This window comes from Mytilus californianus, unplaced genomic scaffold, assembly GCF_021869535.1.
Source record: "Mytilus californianus isolate M0D057914Y unplaced genomic scaffold, xbMytCali1.0.p SCAF_2, whole genome shotgun sequence".
NCBI lineage: Eukaryota > Metazoa > Mollusca > Bivalvia > Mytilida > Mytilidae > Mytilus > Mytilus californianus.
The window spans coordinates 97223199-97239183 of record NW_026262668.1 but is presented as its reverse complement, the minus strand read 5'-3'; the positions used below and the strand labels follow the sequence as shown (position 1 = coordinate 97239183).

The window sequence follows — 15985 nt, the reverse complement described above, 5'->3', positions numbered from 1 at the left end:
ATGGTATGTTAATGTTGAAAATGTGTTGTGAACTCTTAATTCATCTGCATTGATTATAAAAAAACAAATCTATTTCATAAAAACAAAAGACAGCAGATTACACATCCAGTTTTTACACAACATCAATCGATACAAGTTGTGGAATTACGTATGGGAAAAAGTTGTAAGGAAAAGTTTGTATTCAACTTTCACCTTCATCCCCTTCTATTTAGGACCAGTCTGAATCTTTTTCCATCACTTGAATTACTTTGCACTTCTATTGGTTTCTTTCCTTCCAAATCTTCTTCACATCAACACGTCAGGGTTAATTAATGTACATTTTTAACAAGGACTTCAAAATGTACTTGAGTTAATCATAGTTACAATTCAACCAAATTTTACTTTCATAGCTAAAAATGCATAAAACATGAAGTTAAGAATTTAATCAGGACTGACATAATACTTGAACCTCATCTGAGTTCAGCACAAAGTTTGCCTGTTATTATCTCTGCTATTGTAGACAGGCCATAAAACATGTAGAGAATAGTAAATTTAGGTAAATATTTATTATCTCGACGCAAGTCTTTGCTTAAATCTTTTTCTCATTGCAACAACAAATGATCTTAAGTTATTTGTCTGGTTTAATTTGTCAACAAGTTGATCTAAATCTGGCACTGATGGTTCACAATCTGAAACTATACAGAAAAAATAAATCAGTAGGTAATGCTATTTGTCAATTATATAAAAAAATATTAAATAGAAAGAAACAAAAACATAATTACACACAGGTACTGAATTCAGTATTTGTCCCCAACTAGACGCAGAATGGTGACATAAAAAGTAAGGGTTTACATGAATACATTTGTCTGCCTTGAAGTTAAACATGTTGAAAGCACTCTCACTTTCAGATCTTGATAGATTTTTATAAAATTTATTTGGAAGTTTTTAATCAACCTATCATATCTAGATCAAGTTCAAAATCCAGTGCTAATGGAAAATTTTATTGGTGTTGTACCTATTCAAATTATAAGAAAGTCCTCGAACAATATCAATTCTTGACAAAGTTTTATCAAAATTATATGAAATGATCATATATCAACAGTATATCAATAGAGTTTGAAAATAACCCAGTACCTATCAAAATATTTGTATTGGCTTTGGGAAATTATGTAAAACAAGATGGTTACACCACAACAAAATGTCACCCTAAAACTGTAAGATCATTAAGGTCAAGTATGCAGAGCACAGTCCAATAACTCCAACAGATATTGTCAAATCAAAAGATGATATAGTATGGTCAACTACACAAGATGACAAATAGTCCTACTAAGTGATGAGGCTTTCTGGCAAATGGTCCCAGAGGTGTTGCATCCACAAAGTGGTGTTGTGCGTTACAATAAAAATAAACGGAGAATGTGTCTATGGAACACAGATGATTAGTTAAGGTCTTTTACCCAGTTGTCCTTGTGTTACAATAATAAAAAAAAAATGGTAGAAGACAAATAATTCACACAGTGTAAATTCATTGACGATAAAGTATGGTCCACAACATATAATGACACATAATTCTACCAAACATGGTAGCTTAATCATAAAAAAAAATTCTGTCAAAGTTTCATTTAATTCTATGAAGGTTTGACAAAGTAATTGATGTGTAACAAACTTAACCCCAGACTGTATCTATTTGTTAACTTAAAATAATTAAGTTCATTTATCAGAAAAATACGGAAAAATGAAAAATAAAATATTTTCAAATTTTTTTCTGGATGCTGTAATTTCATAAAATTCCAAGTAGGTTTGACAATGTTATTGATGACTGAAAAACTCCAACCTTAATCTGAACTTAACTAAAAAAACACTTCAAGTCTATCGGTAAAATATGGAAAAATAAAAAATAAACATTTTAAAAATTTTCCATGGGATACTGTCTTTTGATCATTAACAAGTTTCTGTCCAAATTTTATAAAATTCCATGAAGGTTCGACAAAAGTGTTGATGTCTAAAAAAACTTTAACCACAGACAACCTAAATGTTGATGATGCCAAAGAATCTAGGAATTCCTATGTCTTGCTTTTGCGACATAAATGTTGCAGGCTCTACAAAAACATTAATTGCTTACCTATATATTTTCTGTCTTCCTGTGACAGTTTTGTGAAGAAGTAACAAGTCAAGTCTGGATTTTTTCTGTCAAGTGAGCTGAATATAAACTGTATTCTCCCACCTATAAAATATTATACTGATGTACTTTCCCTGAAGAATTAAACACAATCTATAGTTATATGGTTATTATGTTCACATTCATATAAACATAAAATTGAGGAGAATACATGGCTATTTTTTTAAGATTCGTTTTTGACATATAATTCCTAAAATTTATGCAAACCTGGCTTTCAAAAGTTAAGGTTTGAGTATTTCTGATGAAAGTAAACACAGAAATATGCTTTGGAAGCACAAAATTTATGAAAATGACAAAATAGTTGTTTTAATGCATTCTTAGTGTTATTTTCATATGGTTATGGATGTTTGCGGAAATTGCTTTTGATTTTTGTCAGATATTTGGAATCCTTTGGTTCTATCAAAGTAGTGCCACTAAAAATTTTGCCCGCTAACCCTAAATTTTATTACATATAGTATAAAAGGCAATTTATGAAATTTTTATAAAATCCTTGTTATTTTTACATAGTTTTTATGTTACAATGCTTCTTTTTTATCCAGCTATATTGATTTTTTTCTTGTGTTCCTTGATATATATTTTTCTATGAACAAGTTTTTAACGGAATTAACCTGGTGTCTTTTTCATCTGCATATCCAGACTTTCTGTATAAATATCTGCCTGTGACTGTAAATCTGCTTGTTCTTGGTCCAAGTCTGTTGATGTGGTTTTCAGAGCTGCAATATTAATACACATGCATAGACATTTAAGCAGCACACCAATTTTAAGGTACTTATCTGTTATCTATATTTAACAATTTTTGGGAGTGACCCTCAGTGAGAATATTTTGCTTTCTAGTCTCAGCGAGATCTATTATTATGATCAATTTTGGAACAGCCCTAAGTTTGGCCATAACAATAAAGGATCAAGTCTGTTATTGAAGGGGTGCAATTGGTTCATGAAGGAATACCTACATTGAACCTGCAGATAAACTTTATTGCTGAAACTACAGATTTAATCATCGCATCACATCATTATTTTTATTAGTCTACCTTCTTGGTTGTAATGAATGGTTTGTTGTGCTTGTTGTATTTCCATAGAAACTGTTTCTTTATAATTTTCAACTTTAGCCTTTTCTTTGCATAACTGTTCCAATTCTTGTTTAAGGAAGGCTAGCTTAGTAGTTTTCTCTTGTAGTGCTGAAATAAAAATCATCTACATATACTGGTCAATTTAAGCAAAGCAAAATTAAGGTATGCCTTAAAATAACTAATTTGTATTGTCATTCAAAAACAGGGCAAATAAAATATGATGTTTTACGTTACTATTGGTACTCGTATGTAAACAAATTAGGGATTATCTAGCGCTCTACCATCTGAAATATTAGGCACATTGTAGCTTCTCTCTGTCTACAACTTTTTCTCACAGGCAAGACAAAAAGCTGTTGATTTTTTAAAATATATATCTATATATAAAAATGCTATTAATTGTTTTAATATATATCTATATACAAAAGTCATGAGACAACTTACCTTTTTCATTAAAACAAGTGTTTTTTCTCAGGGTTTCTATACTTTCTTGATGCTGTAGTAAAGTATCTAAAAATATATAATATACATACATGTACATAAGTAAAATGTATATATTGTTTAAAATATGTTTTATAGGTGGAAACAGCACATTTATTTCTTTAGTACCAGGCCAAAAATAAATTTGTTTGATGTTGCCTACCTACCCACCTAAAAAGCAGCCTACCCAAAAAAATTTATGACCCAAATTGTTTCAAATTTGTTTTAAAAGTTTTTTCCCGCTCTAATGTCATTTTCTTATACAGAACATGTAACTTAATCTGTTGGCAAAAAAATAAAAGAACAGAGTTCCAATGTCCCCTGCGTTGCACATATTTTATATTTCCAAGGGGCATAACTCTTTTAAAAAAAAGTCGATCGTCCACCATTATAGAACTTGTCTGAGATATTGCTGATATTAACCTATAGTATAAGTTTTATAATAAACTGTTAACACAGAGATATGTCTCGCCTATTTGTTATTTTGATAATGGAAATGTTGAAATTAAAATAGCAATACTTTTAACATGTAAGTTATGCAAATATTCAAAGTCAATGAACCATGACTAAAGGTACAGGGCTAAACAATCTCCATGGAAATGAGATGTGCCAATGCTAATACAACTGCAAACCAAATACCATTGACTTTTCATAAGTCGTTCCCTTTAAACAAACCTAAACACAAACATTTACTTGTAAACTATGTAAAAGTTTCAAAGTCAATGAACCGGACAGGGTTATATAATCTCCATGGAAATGAAACATGCAAATGCCTATACATTTGCATACCGAATATCATTGACTTAACATTAGTGGTTCATCTTAAACTGACCTAATCACAAACTTATACATGTAAACTAAGAAAAAGTTTCAAAGTCAATAGACCATGACTGACAGGTAAGGAACAAATGTTCTCTATGGAAATGAGATGTGCTAATGCTTATACAACTGCATACCAAATATCATTGACCTACCACTAACAGTTCCCCTTAAACAGACCTAATCACAAACTAATACATGAAAACTAAGCAAAAGTTTCAAAGTCAATAGACCATGAATGAGTGGGCGGGGCCAAATAATCTCCATGGAAATGAGATATGCCAATGCTTATACTACAACTGCATACCAAATATCATTGACCTACCACTAGTGGTTCCCCATAAACTGACTTAATCACAAATTAATACATGTAAACTAAGCAAAGTTTCAAAGTCAATAGACCTTGACTGAGGGGGCAGGGCCAAATAATCTCCATGGTTATGAGATGTGCCAATGCTAATACAACTGCATACCAAATATCAATGACCTACCACTAGTGGTTCACCATGAAGTAGAACTAGTCACAAACTAATACATTGTTGACGCCGTCGCCGATGCCGGAAACAGCATACCTATGTCTTGCTTTTTGACTCCGTCAAGGCAAGACAAAAATGTGGCAAGAATTGTACCTGTGAGAGCGCTAAAGAGGCCATTTTCCATAAATTGAATATTTCCAAGGGGCATAACTCTTTTAAAATAACTCGATCGGCCAATGCTTATACTTCAACTGCATACCAAATATCATTGACCTACCACTAGTGGTTCCCCATAAACTGACTTAATCACAAACTTATACATGTAAACTAAGCAAAGTTTCAAAGTCAATAGACCTTGACTGAGGGGGAGGGGCCAAATAATCTTCATGGTAATGAGATGTGCCAATGCTAATACAACTGCATACCAAATATCAATGACCTACCACTAGTGGTTCACCATGAAGTAGAACTAATCACAAACTAATACATTGTTGACGCCGTCGCCGATGCCAAAAACAGCATACCTATGTCTTGCTTTTTGACTCCGTCAAGGCAAGACAAAAATGTGGCAAGAATTGTACCTGTGAGAGCGCTAAAGAGGCCATTTTCCATAAATTGAATATTTCCAAGGGGCATAACTCTTTTAAAATAACTCGATCGGCCACCATGATAAAACTTGTCCGAGATATTGCTGATATTAACCTATTGTATAAGTTTTATAAAAATTTGGGAAGAATCGACCTGTGAGAGCGCAAACGAGGCCATTTTCCATAAATTTCATATTTCCAAGGGAATAACCCTTTTAAAAAAAGTCAATGAGCCACCATGATAGAACTTGTCCGAGATATTGCTGATATTAACCCATAGTATAAGTTTTTTAAAAATCTGGAAAGAATTGTGCCCGTGAGAGCGCTAACAAGACGGGTAGGTATCATCAAACAAGGAATTTTGTAAGGATGGCCCCATACGCATTCTGAAAGGATAGAATTGTAAAATATTTATGAGAGATTTAAAGTTTTTAAAGTTTTATTTGGTAGTAAAAAATCCCAGAGCCTAATATATTATATAGAAATAAGAAGATGTGGTATGAGTGCCAATGAGACAACTCTCCATCCAAGTCACAATGTGTAAAAAATAAACAATTATAGGTCAAAGTACGGCCTTCAACTTGTTTTGATATTAAAAAACCTGTCTACCAAGATAAGTAGCAGACCTAAAAATCAATTTCAATTTGGTGAGACCTAATTAATGAATCATTTAAGGTATAAAATATTAATAAATACCAAAAAAAAATAAAAAGAATTCAATATTTCATAAATACAAAATCTTGCATAAACTTCTGTTTGCTTTCAATATATAAATGGGTTGCCTATTAAATATGAAAAATAAGATGTGCATGGAATGAATGCCAATGAGACAACAATGTACCAGAGAATAAAGGACGAAGATGTAAATATAAGTTTCACCTTTATATTTGGTGCAGTTTGCTCTGTGAAGTTTTGCCTGTCTGCTCCTTAACTGCTCATACTGATCTATTGTCCAGTCTGTGATAAACTTCTCCCTAGTCTGAGCCAAATTTATCTTCAAAGAATTCAGCTCTTCTGCAAGTGACATTGTTCAAGTTCTGAAAAAGTAGATCGATATGTTGAAATAACTAGAGGCTCTAAAGAGCCTGTGTCGCTCACCTTGGTCTATGTGCATATTAAACAAAGGACACAGATGGATTCATGACAAAATTGTGTTTTGGTGATGGTGATGTGTTTGTAGATCTTACTTTACTGAACATTCTTGCTCCTTACTACTATCTCTATCTATAATGAACTTGGCCCGGTAATTACAGTGGAAAATACTTTGTAAAAATTTACAAAAATTTACAAAATTTATGAAAATTGTAAAAAATTGACTATAAAGGGCAATAACTCCTTAAGGGGTCAATTGACAATTTTGGTCATGTTGCCTTATTTGTAGATCTAACTTTGCTGTACATTATTGCTGTTTACAGTTTATCTCTATCTATAATAATATTCAAGATAATAACCAAAAGCTGCAAAATTTTCTTAAAATTACCAATTCAGGGGCAGCAACCCAACAACGTGTTGCCTGATTGGTCTGAAAATTTCAGGGCAGATAGATCTTGACCTAATGAACAATTTTATCCTCATCAGATTTGCTCTAAATGCTTTGGTTTCAGAGATATGAGCCAAAAACTGCATTTTACCCTATGTACTATTTTTTAGCCATGTCGGCCATCTTGGTTCGCGAGCGGGGTCATTGGACACATTTTTTTAACTAGATACCCTAATGATGATTGTGGACAAGTTTGGTTAAATTTGTCTTAGTAGTTTCAGAGGAGAAGATTTTTGTAAAAAATTACAAAAATTTACGAAAAATGGTTAAAAATTGACTATAAAGGGCAATAACTCCTTAAGGGGTCAACTGACCATTTTGGTCATGTTGACTTATTTGTAGATCTTACTTTGCTGAACATTATTGCTGTTTACAGATTATCTCTATCTATAATAATATTCAAGATAATAACCAAAAACGGCAAAATTTCCTTAAAATTACCAATTCAGGGGCAGCAACCCAACAACGGGTTGCCTGATTGGTCTGAAAATTTCAGGGCAGATAGATCTTGACCTAATGAACAATTTTATCCTCATCAGATTTGCTCTAAATGCTTTGGTTTCAGAGATATGAGCCAAAAACTCCATTTTACCCTATGTACTATTTTTTAGCCATGTCGGCCATCTTGGTTCGCGGGCGGGGTCATCGGACACATTTTTTAAACTAGATACCCTAATGATGATTGTGGACAATATTGGTTAAATTTGTTTTAGTAGTTTCAGAGGAGAAGATTTTTGTAAAAGATTACAAAAATTTACGAAAAATGGTTAAAAATTGACTATAAAGGGCAATAACTCCTTAAGGGGTCAACTGACCATTTTGGTCATGTTGACTTATTTGTAGATCTTACTTTGCTGAACATTATTGCTGTTTACAGTTTATCTCTATCTATAATAATATTCAAGATAATAACCAAAAACGGCAAAATTTCCTTAAAATTACCAATTCAGGGACAGCAACCCAACAACGGGTTGCCTGATTGGTCTGAAAATTTCAGGGCAGATAGATCTTGACCTGATAAAGAATTTTACCCCATGTCAGATTTCAGGTCAGGTGAGCTAAAAAAAGACAGCAGCAACCACTGAAATCTGTTTATGTGAAAATTTCTAAACAGGTATAAATTCATTTGAAAATTTGTTTTCTACTTTGATTTCCAATCTATGAGCTTGCAAGTATTAAATTATTTTTTTTTCATTTCTATGAATATCTTAATCCTTCCCTTAGTTACGTCAGACAGTAAAATGCACTTTGACTTAAACTTCCTGAATATTTTCCATCATTATCACTCAATTCCAAACAGCAATAGATTCCTTTAAACCTTTAGGGTTTTTTTAATTTAAAAATACTCCATCAAATCTCACTGAGGGAATTCGAAAGATATAGATTTAGTAGTGAATTATGATAAAAAAGACAAAATTATTGCAATGCAAGGTCAATTTTACTCACATTTTTAATTCAAACTTCAGAAATGCGGTTTTCATGATTTGTATGCACAATATGGTGAGCGCAATTATGCAACAGGTATATAACCCTCTATAACTATGTCCACCATATTGTTTTACAAGTAACTTGTGTACTACATAAAAATCCTATTTCTGAAGTTGAAATTAATTAAAACTGACCTGCATTGCAATAATATTGTCTTTCTATCAAAATTTAATTTTAAAAAATTGTTTTCGGGAAGTAAGAACTTATTTTCAGGTTTTGAGTTTGTTTTCAACTGTTTTCCTGTTATCTAGGTACCACTAGTATGTTCTGAATGTTCCACCAACCCTTGTCAGAATCTAAACTTGGACCTTCAGCACTTTAGCCATTGGTCTTAACTACTAGAACATGACGGTCCATGTCAGGACAATTGCTGTCAGGCCAGTAACATTTCCCTAAAAAAAGGCATCACAAGCCATGTAAAAGCCACTTTAAAGGGGCATTTGCTACAAATTCGACAAAAAAATAAAATGTCTTTTTTTTTGTTTCAAACATCTATATGAATGGAATAAAGAAATACTATTTTGCTATTAGCATTAACTTTGGTTCAATTTCAACAAAAATTGCTATAAAACATTTTTGGTGTATTATTGACTTGCAATCAATAATTCCACTCATTTGGATCCCTATTCATGCAACCTTTTAATTTGACCTGTAGAGGAGATGGGTGCACGTGTGTTCATCATTCATTAGAAAGAAAAGAATGTCAACATTGAAAAGTGAAACTAGAGAGCCACCAGGAATAACCAATTTGTTGACTGATTCGGCCCACAGAAAAATTCTTATACAGGTAAAACAATGAATTACATATATTTCTAACCTATAACATGAAATCAAACAGACCTAGAAAAATCCAATTGCACATGCTCGCTAGCTATTTGTATTTATGTTTATATCAGGTTATATGACTGTTGGCAGTCTTCGGAGGCCATCTTGATGGATAATAAGATGGCATCTGGTCTAAAATATGAACAAAATGCGAATACATTATAGCAAGCCCTAGCTGCGGAAACCGTAGGTCTCAAGTCCTTATGATATTTTTTGACAATTTGCTGAAATATCATAAGGACTTAACACTCTTGCTGCTGGAGGAACACATATGTCCATATGTCTAATTATGCAAGCTTCTAATCATTGCTATATCTCTTAAAACTAAAATACTGAAGATTAAACCATGTAATAATTTTCTTCAATAGGTCCCCAATGTAAAGTCATATATAGAATGACGTCATTGTTGGGCATGTGACATCACAAATTTCCAGCTGTCATATTTGCTGGCACAGGAAATGCAACTATATAAAATTAGCTGCAGTAAGACATATAAGAGGGTTAAGAGCTACAGTTTCGCAGCTAAACATGCTAAATGCATTGATAATTTTCTTTTGGACTTATTTTAATTTGGATATTCGATTTAGTATGTTATAAATAAAATGAGAATTTTGGTCAAATTGGTGAATTTGACAGCTAATGCCCCTTTAACCCTCTTGCTGCACTACTTTTAATATGGATGCATTTCATGTGCCAGAAAATACGGCAGATTGACATCTGTGACATCACATGCCCAACAACCACATCATTTGATATATGACCTCATGACCTAATGACATAAGTTTCTAAATGCAGACTAAATTTATATTCATATTTATACTTAAGGTGCCAAATCTGTTTAAATTTGACTCCAGAATAGTTTAAATATTTAAATCATTTGATTATGCTAAAATATGTCCTACTAGTGCTTTCATTTTATATCACTTTTAATATTCTGCAGTATATTTTTTAGACCCATGAGATTAATTAATATATTTGCTTATTACAAACTGGTGCTTATTAGTTTTTAGCTTTGCTAATTTATGTTTTATTTCTGCTATTATTGCTTTGATTGGCATGTGTATGTGTTACGATGCAATCCGGTAAATCTGCCCCCTTAAGGCTTTGATCATATGTAGTTCTGCTTAATTATATACAAATTGTATTAAATTTAATATAAATCGATTCACTGACAAATCAATTTTGAGTAGTTTATCTCATTTCCCAAAAAATATCTGAAATAAATTTTAAAAATCAACAAAACAAGTGGGTCATCAGAATTTTTATCGGAAATGTGTTTGTCCGGTAAATCCGCCCATGTGCAGTAAATATGTATGGAGGGCCAGTTTATCACAAATTTATGAAAGGAAAAGGTGATCATTAATAAACCACTTATGAAGGGATTCAAGATGATCAAAAAAAAATTTAAGTCAGAAATGAGTTTTGTAAGCAATAATATGATTATCGTTAGCTTTATGAACTGTATTATATATATCACTAGATATTTTCATAATAAAGGATTTTTCTTTAAAATTTGACATGCAGTGATGATAAGTACAGTTCCTATGAATAAAATAGCAGAAGAAATAATTACGGAATAGATAATTACAGAGGTAAATGCGAGTGGTCGGGTTTACCGGACGGGCGGAATTACCGGACACTACTGTATATCTGTGTTTTTGCATGTTTGTCTGATGTTATTAGTTATATTTTTACTTTTAGTATGTCGGTTTTAAAATCTCTAAATAAAGAGCTTATGTTTTACTGTATAATTTGTATGCTTTTACCGATTTTAAATAAATATTTTCAATTTGATTACCATTTACATTAATAAACCAATGCAGAAGAATATTACACTGTTTAATCATCGATATTTTATTTCTACTTCTACTTCTACCAATACGCGGCCACCATCAATAAGTTGATTATTTTGACACTTTTTGGATGCACATTTAAAATTTAGACAAAAAACAAAACAAAAAAAAATATTGAATTGATTTGAATTGTGCTATACATCATATATACAGTGAAATTAAAAACATCTTGGTGTTGATCTAGTTCATCTCATGCAGGTAAGTCTTGAAGCATTCCAGACTACCTGCATGGGTGGCAGTATGTGGTAGGGCATTCCAGTCTCGTATCGTCCTTGGGTAAAAAGATTCCTTCAGCACTTTGGTCCTACAAGATGGTCTTGGTATCCATTAGTGTTGATGTTTCTGGATAGCCTATCTGGTGAAATGAGAGTATTACTAGTGTCAACTTTCACCATCCCGTTGGCAAGTTTATACATCATTGTGATCCTTGATGTTCTCCTACGGTCTACGAGGGTTTTCCATTCTACAGGTTGGGCTCAAGTCAGGAAAAGTGGGGTATTCCCTGTTTTCAGGGACCATCCCAGTTTTCTGGTGTTAAAAAGCCCCAGTTTACAGGGACTTCCTTTTTCTATTTCAATTCATGGCATGAAATTTACAAAAGCGCATGTTTTAACTGTATCAGTAGTATTTGTAAATACTTTAAGTATCTCAGGAACAACAAAACGTGAATAAGTGAAGCCTTGTTTTTTTCTAGAACTCAAAAACATACAAATCTTTTGTTTAGGAATCAGTTGATCAAGCTGCATGCTCCAGGTGTAACTGATCATAACTGAATTATGTTCACTTCTATTGAAATTTTCTATTCATTGAATTTAAATGCCTAAGTGATTAACTTATCTTTTTGTCTTCTCATAATTGATGATCAAGGTATGAATTGGTGAACAAAGGAATTGTTTTGTTGTGAGTTGAGCATCAAATAAGACTTGAAATTAGCTTGATTTTTGAACTTATAAAAACACTTGCTATCATATAACATTGTTATCACATGTAGAAGGTGCACTTTTGTAGATTTCATACCATAAATTGACAAGAAAAAAGAAGTCCCTGTTTACTGGGTTTTTTTAACACCAGAAAACTGAGGTGTTCCCTGAAAACAGGGAATACCCCAGTTTTCCTGACTTGAGCCCAACCTGTTCTAGTGGGTTAAGCATGTCACTAACAGATGATGTGTTATGATATCTGTTAGTGACATATCTGGCTGCTCTTCTCTGTACCATTTCCAGTCGTTTTTTGTTGTTTTGTTGATACGGATCCCAGACTGTACATGCATATTCTAGAGTCGGTCTTACAAACGATTTGTATGCAGTTCCTTTTATTGTGTTGTTATTGATGTTCAAGTTACTTTAGAGGAAGCCTATGGTCCTGTTTGCCTTGACACATATGAATGAGAATAAGATAGTGATGGACAGATGCTTTCATTCATTTAACTTATGGACATATGACATGTGGCCCAGCAAATTACCAGAGTGATCGAAAATACAGAGAGATTATAGTGTCAAGTTGACACTTCTAAAGACTAAAGACTAACAAGAGGGTAAAAATAAATTTTAAGACAGAATGTCGGGCTTGTAGTGAACACTAGGGGGTTAAAATCCAGTCGCACGTCAGAACCTAAATTTGTATTTTATAGACCGTGTGATTACTATGTAATTGAACAGCTAAAGTATATTGAAATTAGATTCATATCACTTGTGATTACCTGCGTATTTTGTTTATTTTGAAAGTCCCGCAATATCATTAACCAATCAAATATCTCGTAACAAGCTTCACTTTTAACGTCGAATAAAACTAAAACCCGACAAGTCAAAATTCAACATTAGGCAATAACGTAAACATGTATCTATTATATAGGCTTTCATGAACGAAGTCCTTCTATGAAGATTCATATCTAAAGTTATAAATTCTTTTATGGTGGATCATCGGTATAGATTTCCTCAGATAGAATTTTCTTATATTTTGCCAAAATGTAGATTTTACCATGCTTTTTTCAAATATATCATATCAGAAGTTCGAGATCATTACTAATAGTGGACTTTTGATCATATCGAAGTTATGACTATAAATGTACCAAAAAATATTTTTAATATAAAATTTTCAATGTATTCGAATTCAAAAGGTAAAATTCAATTTTCAAATGGTCTTAGCCCATCATTTGAATCAAATATGGCGTTAAGCAAGGAGATATATTGAATCCTCTTCTTTTCAATTTTTTTTTATAAATGACATACTTAAAGACTTATATATATTAATATCAATGCAGATCCAGTTGTAGTTGGTGATGTTTCATTAAACGCTCTGTTGTATTATTATCAGATAGCAAAGAGGGTTTGCAAAATTGTCTCAATGCATTAAGTAGTTATTGTTCCTCTTTGAAATTACAAGTAAATACAGAGAAATCAAAAGTAATGGTTTTCAATTCAAATAGAAAGTCCATTATTAACGAATTTTATTTTAATGACAAAACTTAGAGACAGTCAGTAATTATTGTTGCTTGGGTATTAAATTCATGTTCACCGATTTGACTCAAATTCTCATATTTGATTTATAACAATGTAAAACATTTATCCAAATTATAAAAAGTATAAAATAAACAATATACCGGACATGGGCTCGAAAATATGTAGCTTCGTTTCGTGTATATTTTAGTCTAGACGCCATCTAATTAACTGTCGAGTTGACCTCCGAATACCTCCGATTGCCATATAAGGGATATAAACATAAATATAGATATAAATAGATATCAAACTCGTGCATTTGGATTTGTATAGGTCTGTTTAATTTCATATTATAGATTAAAAATATGTGTTAATCATCGTTTTTACCTGTATAAGAATGATTTTTTTTGTGGATCGAATCAGTCAATGAAATGATTTACCTTTGTTTCACTTTCAATGTTGACATTCTTTTCCTTTAATAATTGAACACGAACAATGCATGCGGTGTCCATCTCTAGCTAAGGGGTTAAATTGAACACATGAATACGGATTCAATGAGGTCGAATTATTCACTTGCAATAATTCATCATCAATGTTTCTTAACTTATTTTGACAAATTGAACCAGACTGACTGCTAAAAGCGATATATCATTTCACTATTTCACTTTCATTAATGATTGAACAAAAAAAATCATATTTTAGATTTTTTATATATCTTGTAGCTAGTGCCCCTTTAATCATAGAAACAAAACTTTCAATGCATTTTACTGAATTTAAAATGTCAAACTTTAAAGCCATATTTTTTTTCCGGCGAAAATGTGATTGTAAAAGTAACCTTAAAAAACGGACTTTTATATTCAAAGTGCTGCATTTACTAAGTTCATTCGGAAATTTATGATTTTATTAACTTCTCTGTGTTTGAAAAAAAACACCAAAGGTAAAGGCAAATGCAAGAGTTGACATTGATCCTTTAAAGTTGACTATATACGGTATAGGTTTTTCTCATTGTCGAAGGCCGTCCACAAACCTATAATCATTTAAACTCTGGTGGGTAGTTTGATACTACACCTCCTCATTTTGCCATGGACGTATATTTGATTATAGATTTTATATGTTAGTTATATATCCTTGATTCTGCTATTCTATAGATATAAGAAGATGTTGTATGAGTGTCAATGAGACAACTCTCCATCCAAGTCAAAATTTATAAAAGTAAACCATTATAGGTCAAAGTACGGTCTTCAACACGTATGTATACTATGCGTTTTTTTATGTTGCATGCCACAAGCTCTCGTCTCTGATTTTTGATTTGCTTAATATCCAGTCGCGAATATTTCTTGTATATTCAGAGCGATTTTCAAATTTTTTTCAAAACTTCTGATAATTGAAGAAATTATATGAATAACTGATTGATTGATTGCTGTTTTAGGCCACTTACAGCAATGTTGGCTATTTTGTGACGATCAAATTTTATTGGTGGAGGAAGTCGGAGTGCCCGGAATGAACCACCAATCTTCGGCAGTAAAAATGACAATCCTAGTCAATTAAGATTGGAGTCGAATGCGTCTGCCACGTGCGGAATTCGCACTCAAAACCTCAGTGTTGACAGACTAGTGATACAGTAGTTGAACTACTATAAGACCACTCGGCCGCCGAGGCCCCTTAAAGAAGAAATTATATAAATAAAACAAATCAAAATTCAAGTTTGTTAGCTAAAAGAAATGCATGCTTTCAATTTTTCGAAGACGTTAAGACCCCTTTTAATTTTCATTTCTTAGACAATCATTTATATTGTACGTAATATTTTATTTATTTCATAATGAAAATTTTAATAATTATAATAAAATAAAGCTAACGTTTCCTAGTTATAAACATGATAAAGCCATGTATCGAGTTTGCAAGGGAACTAAGTCTGATGTGTTTAAATATATATATATTTGTTGTGAACAAATTGTAATGTTGTACAAATTATAATTTGTTCAGAATGTTTGTACAAGTTATCAGTGTTTTATGAATCGCTTAACTCAATTGGATGATACAAGCACACAGTCTTTTGTTTCGCATATTTCTGTCATATTTCCATGACTACATATGATACAGTCTAATACTGAGCATTGATACAAAAAACATTATAAGAACACAAAAGACTTTTTTATGAATAGGATTTTGGTATAAGGAGAAAAATAAAAATAGAATTTAAACCATTAAGGTGTCCTTATTTCTAGTTTTAGGACAAGGAGAATAAAACTAAAGGTTAGGTTGA

The 15985-nt window shown here is 32.0% G+C and overlaps 1 protein-coding gene across 1 annotated transcript; it reads right to left on the bottom strand.

Annotated features, from left to right (window-relative positions):
- Positions 1–57: 57 nt before the first annotated feature.
- Positions 58–13043, bottom strand: LOC127730489 (kinetochore protein Spc25-like). The gene is made up of 7 exons (XM_052238918.1): positions 12987–13043; positions 6461–6618; positions 3664–3729; positions 3184–3330; positions 2764–2868; positions 2099–2200; positions 58–674 (listed from the first exon to the last, which is right to left on the bottom strand). Exons 2-7 carry the CDS (start codon positions 6606–6608, stop codon positions 547–549), a joined length of 696 nt encoding a protein of 231 aa, XP_052094878.1. The 5' UTR covers positions 6609–6618; positions 12987–13043; the 3' UTR covers positions 58–546.
- Positions 13044–15985: the final 2942 nt, after the last annotated feature.

Excerpts from the sequence above, each read along its gene's own strand:
- LOC127730489 (XM_052238918.1), bottom strand. The coding sequence starts at position 6,608 with ATGTCACTTGCAGAAGAGCTGAATTCTTTGAAGATAAATTTGGCTCAG. Across the intron at positions 3,730-6,460 it reads AAACTGCACCAAATATAAAG|ATACTTTACTACAGCATCAA; the intron begins GTGAAACTTATA and ends ATATATTTTTAG. Across the intron at positions 675-2,098 it reads GGAAGACAGAAAATATATAG|TTTCAGATTGTGAACCATCA; the intron begins GTAAGCAATTAA and ends TTTTCTGTATAG.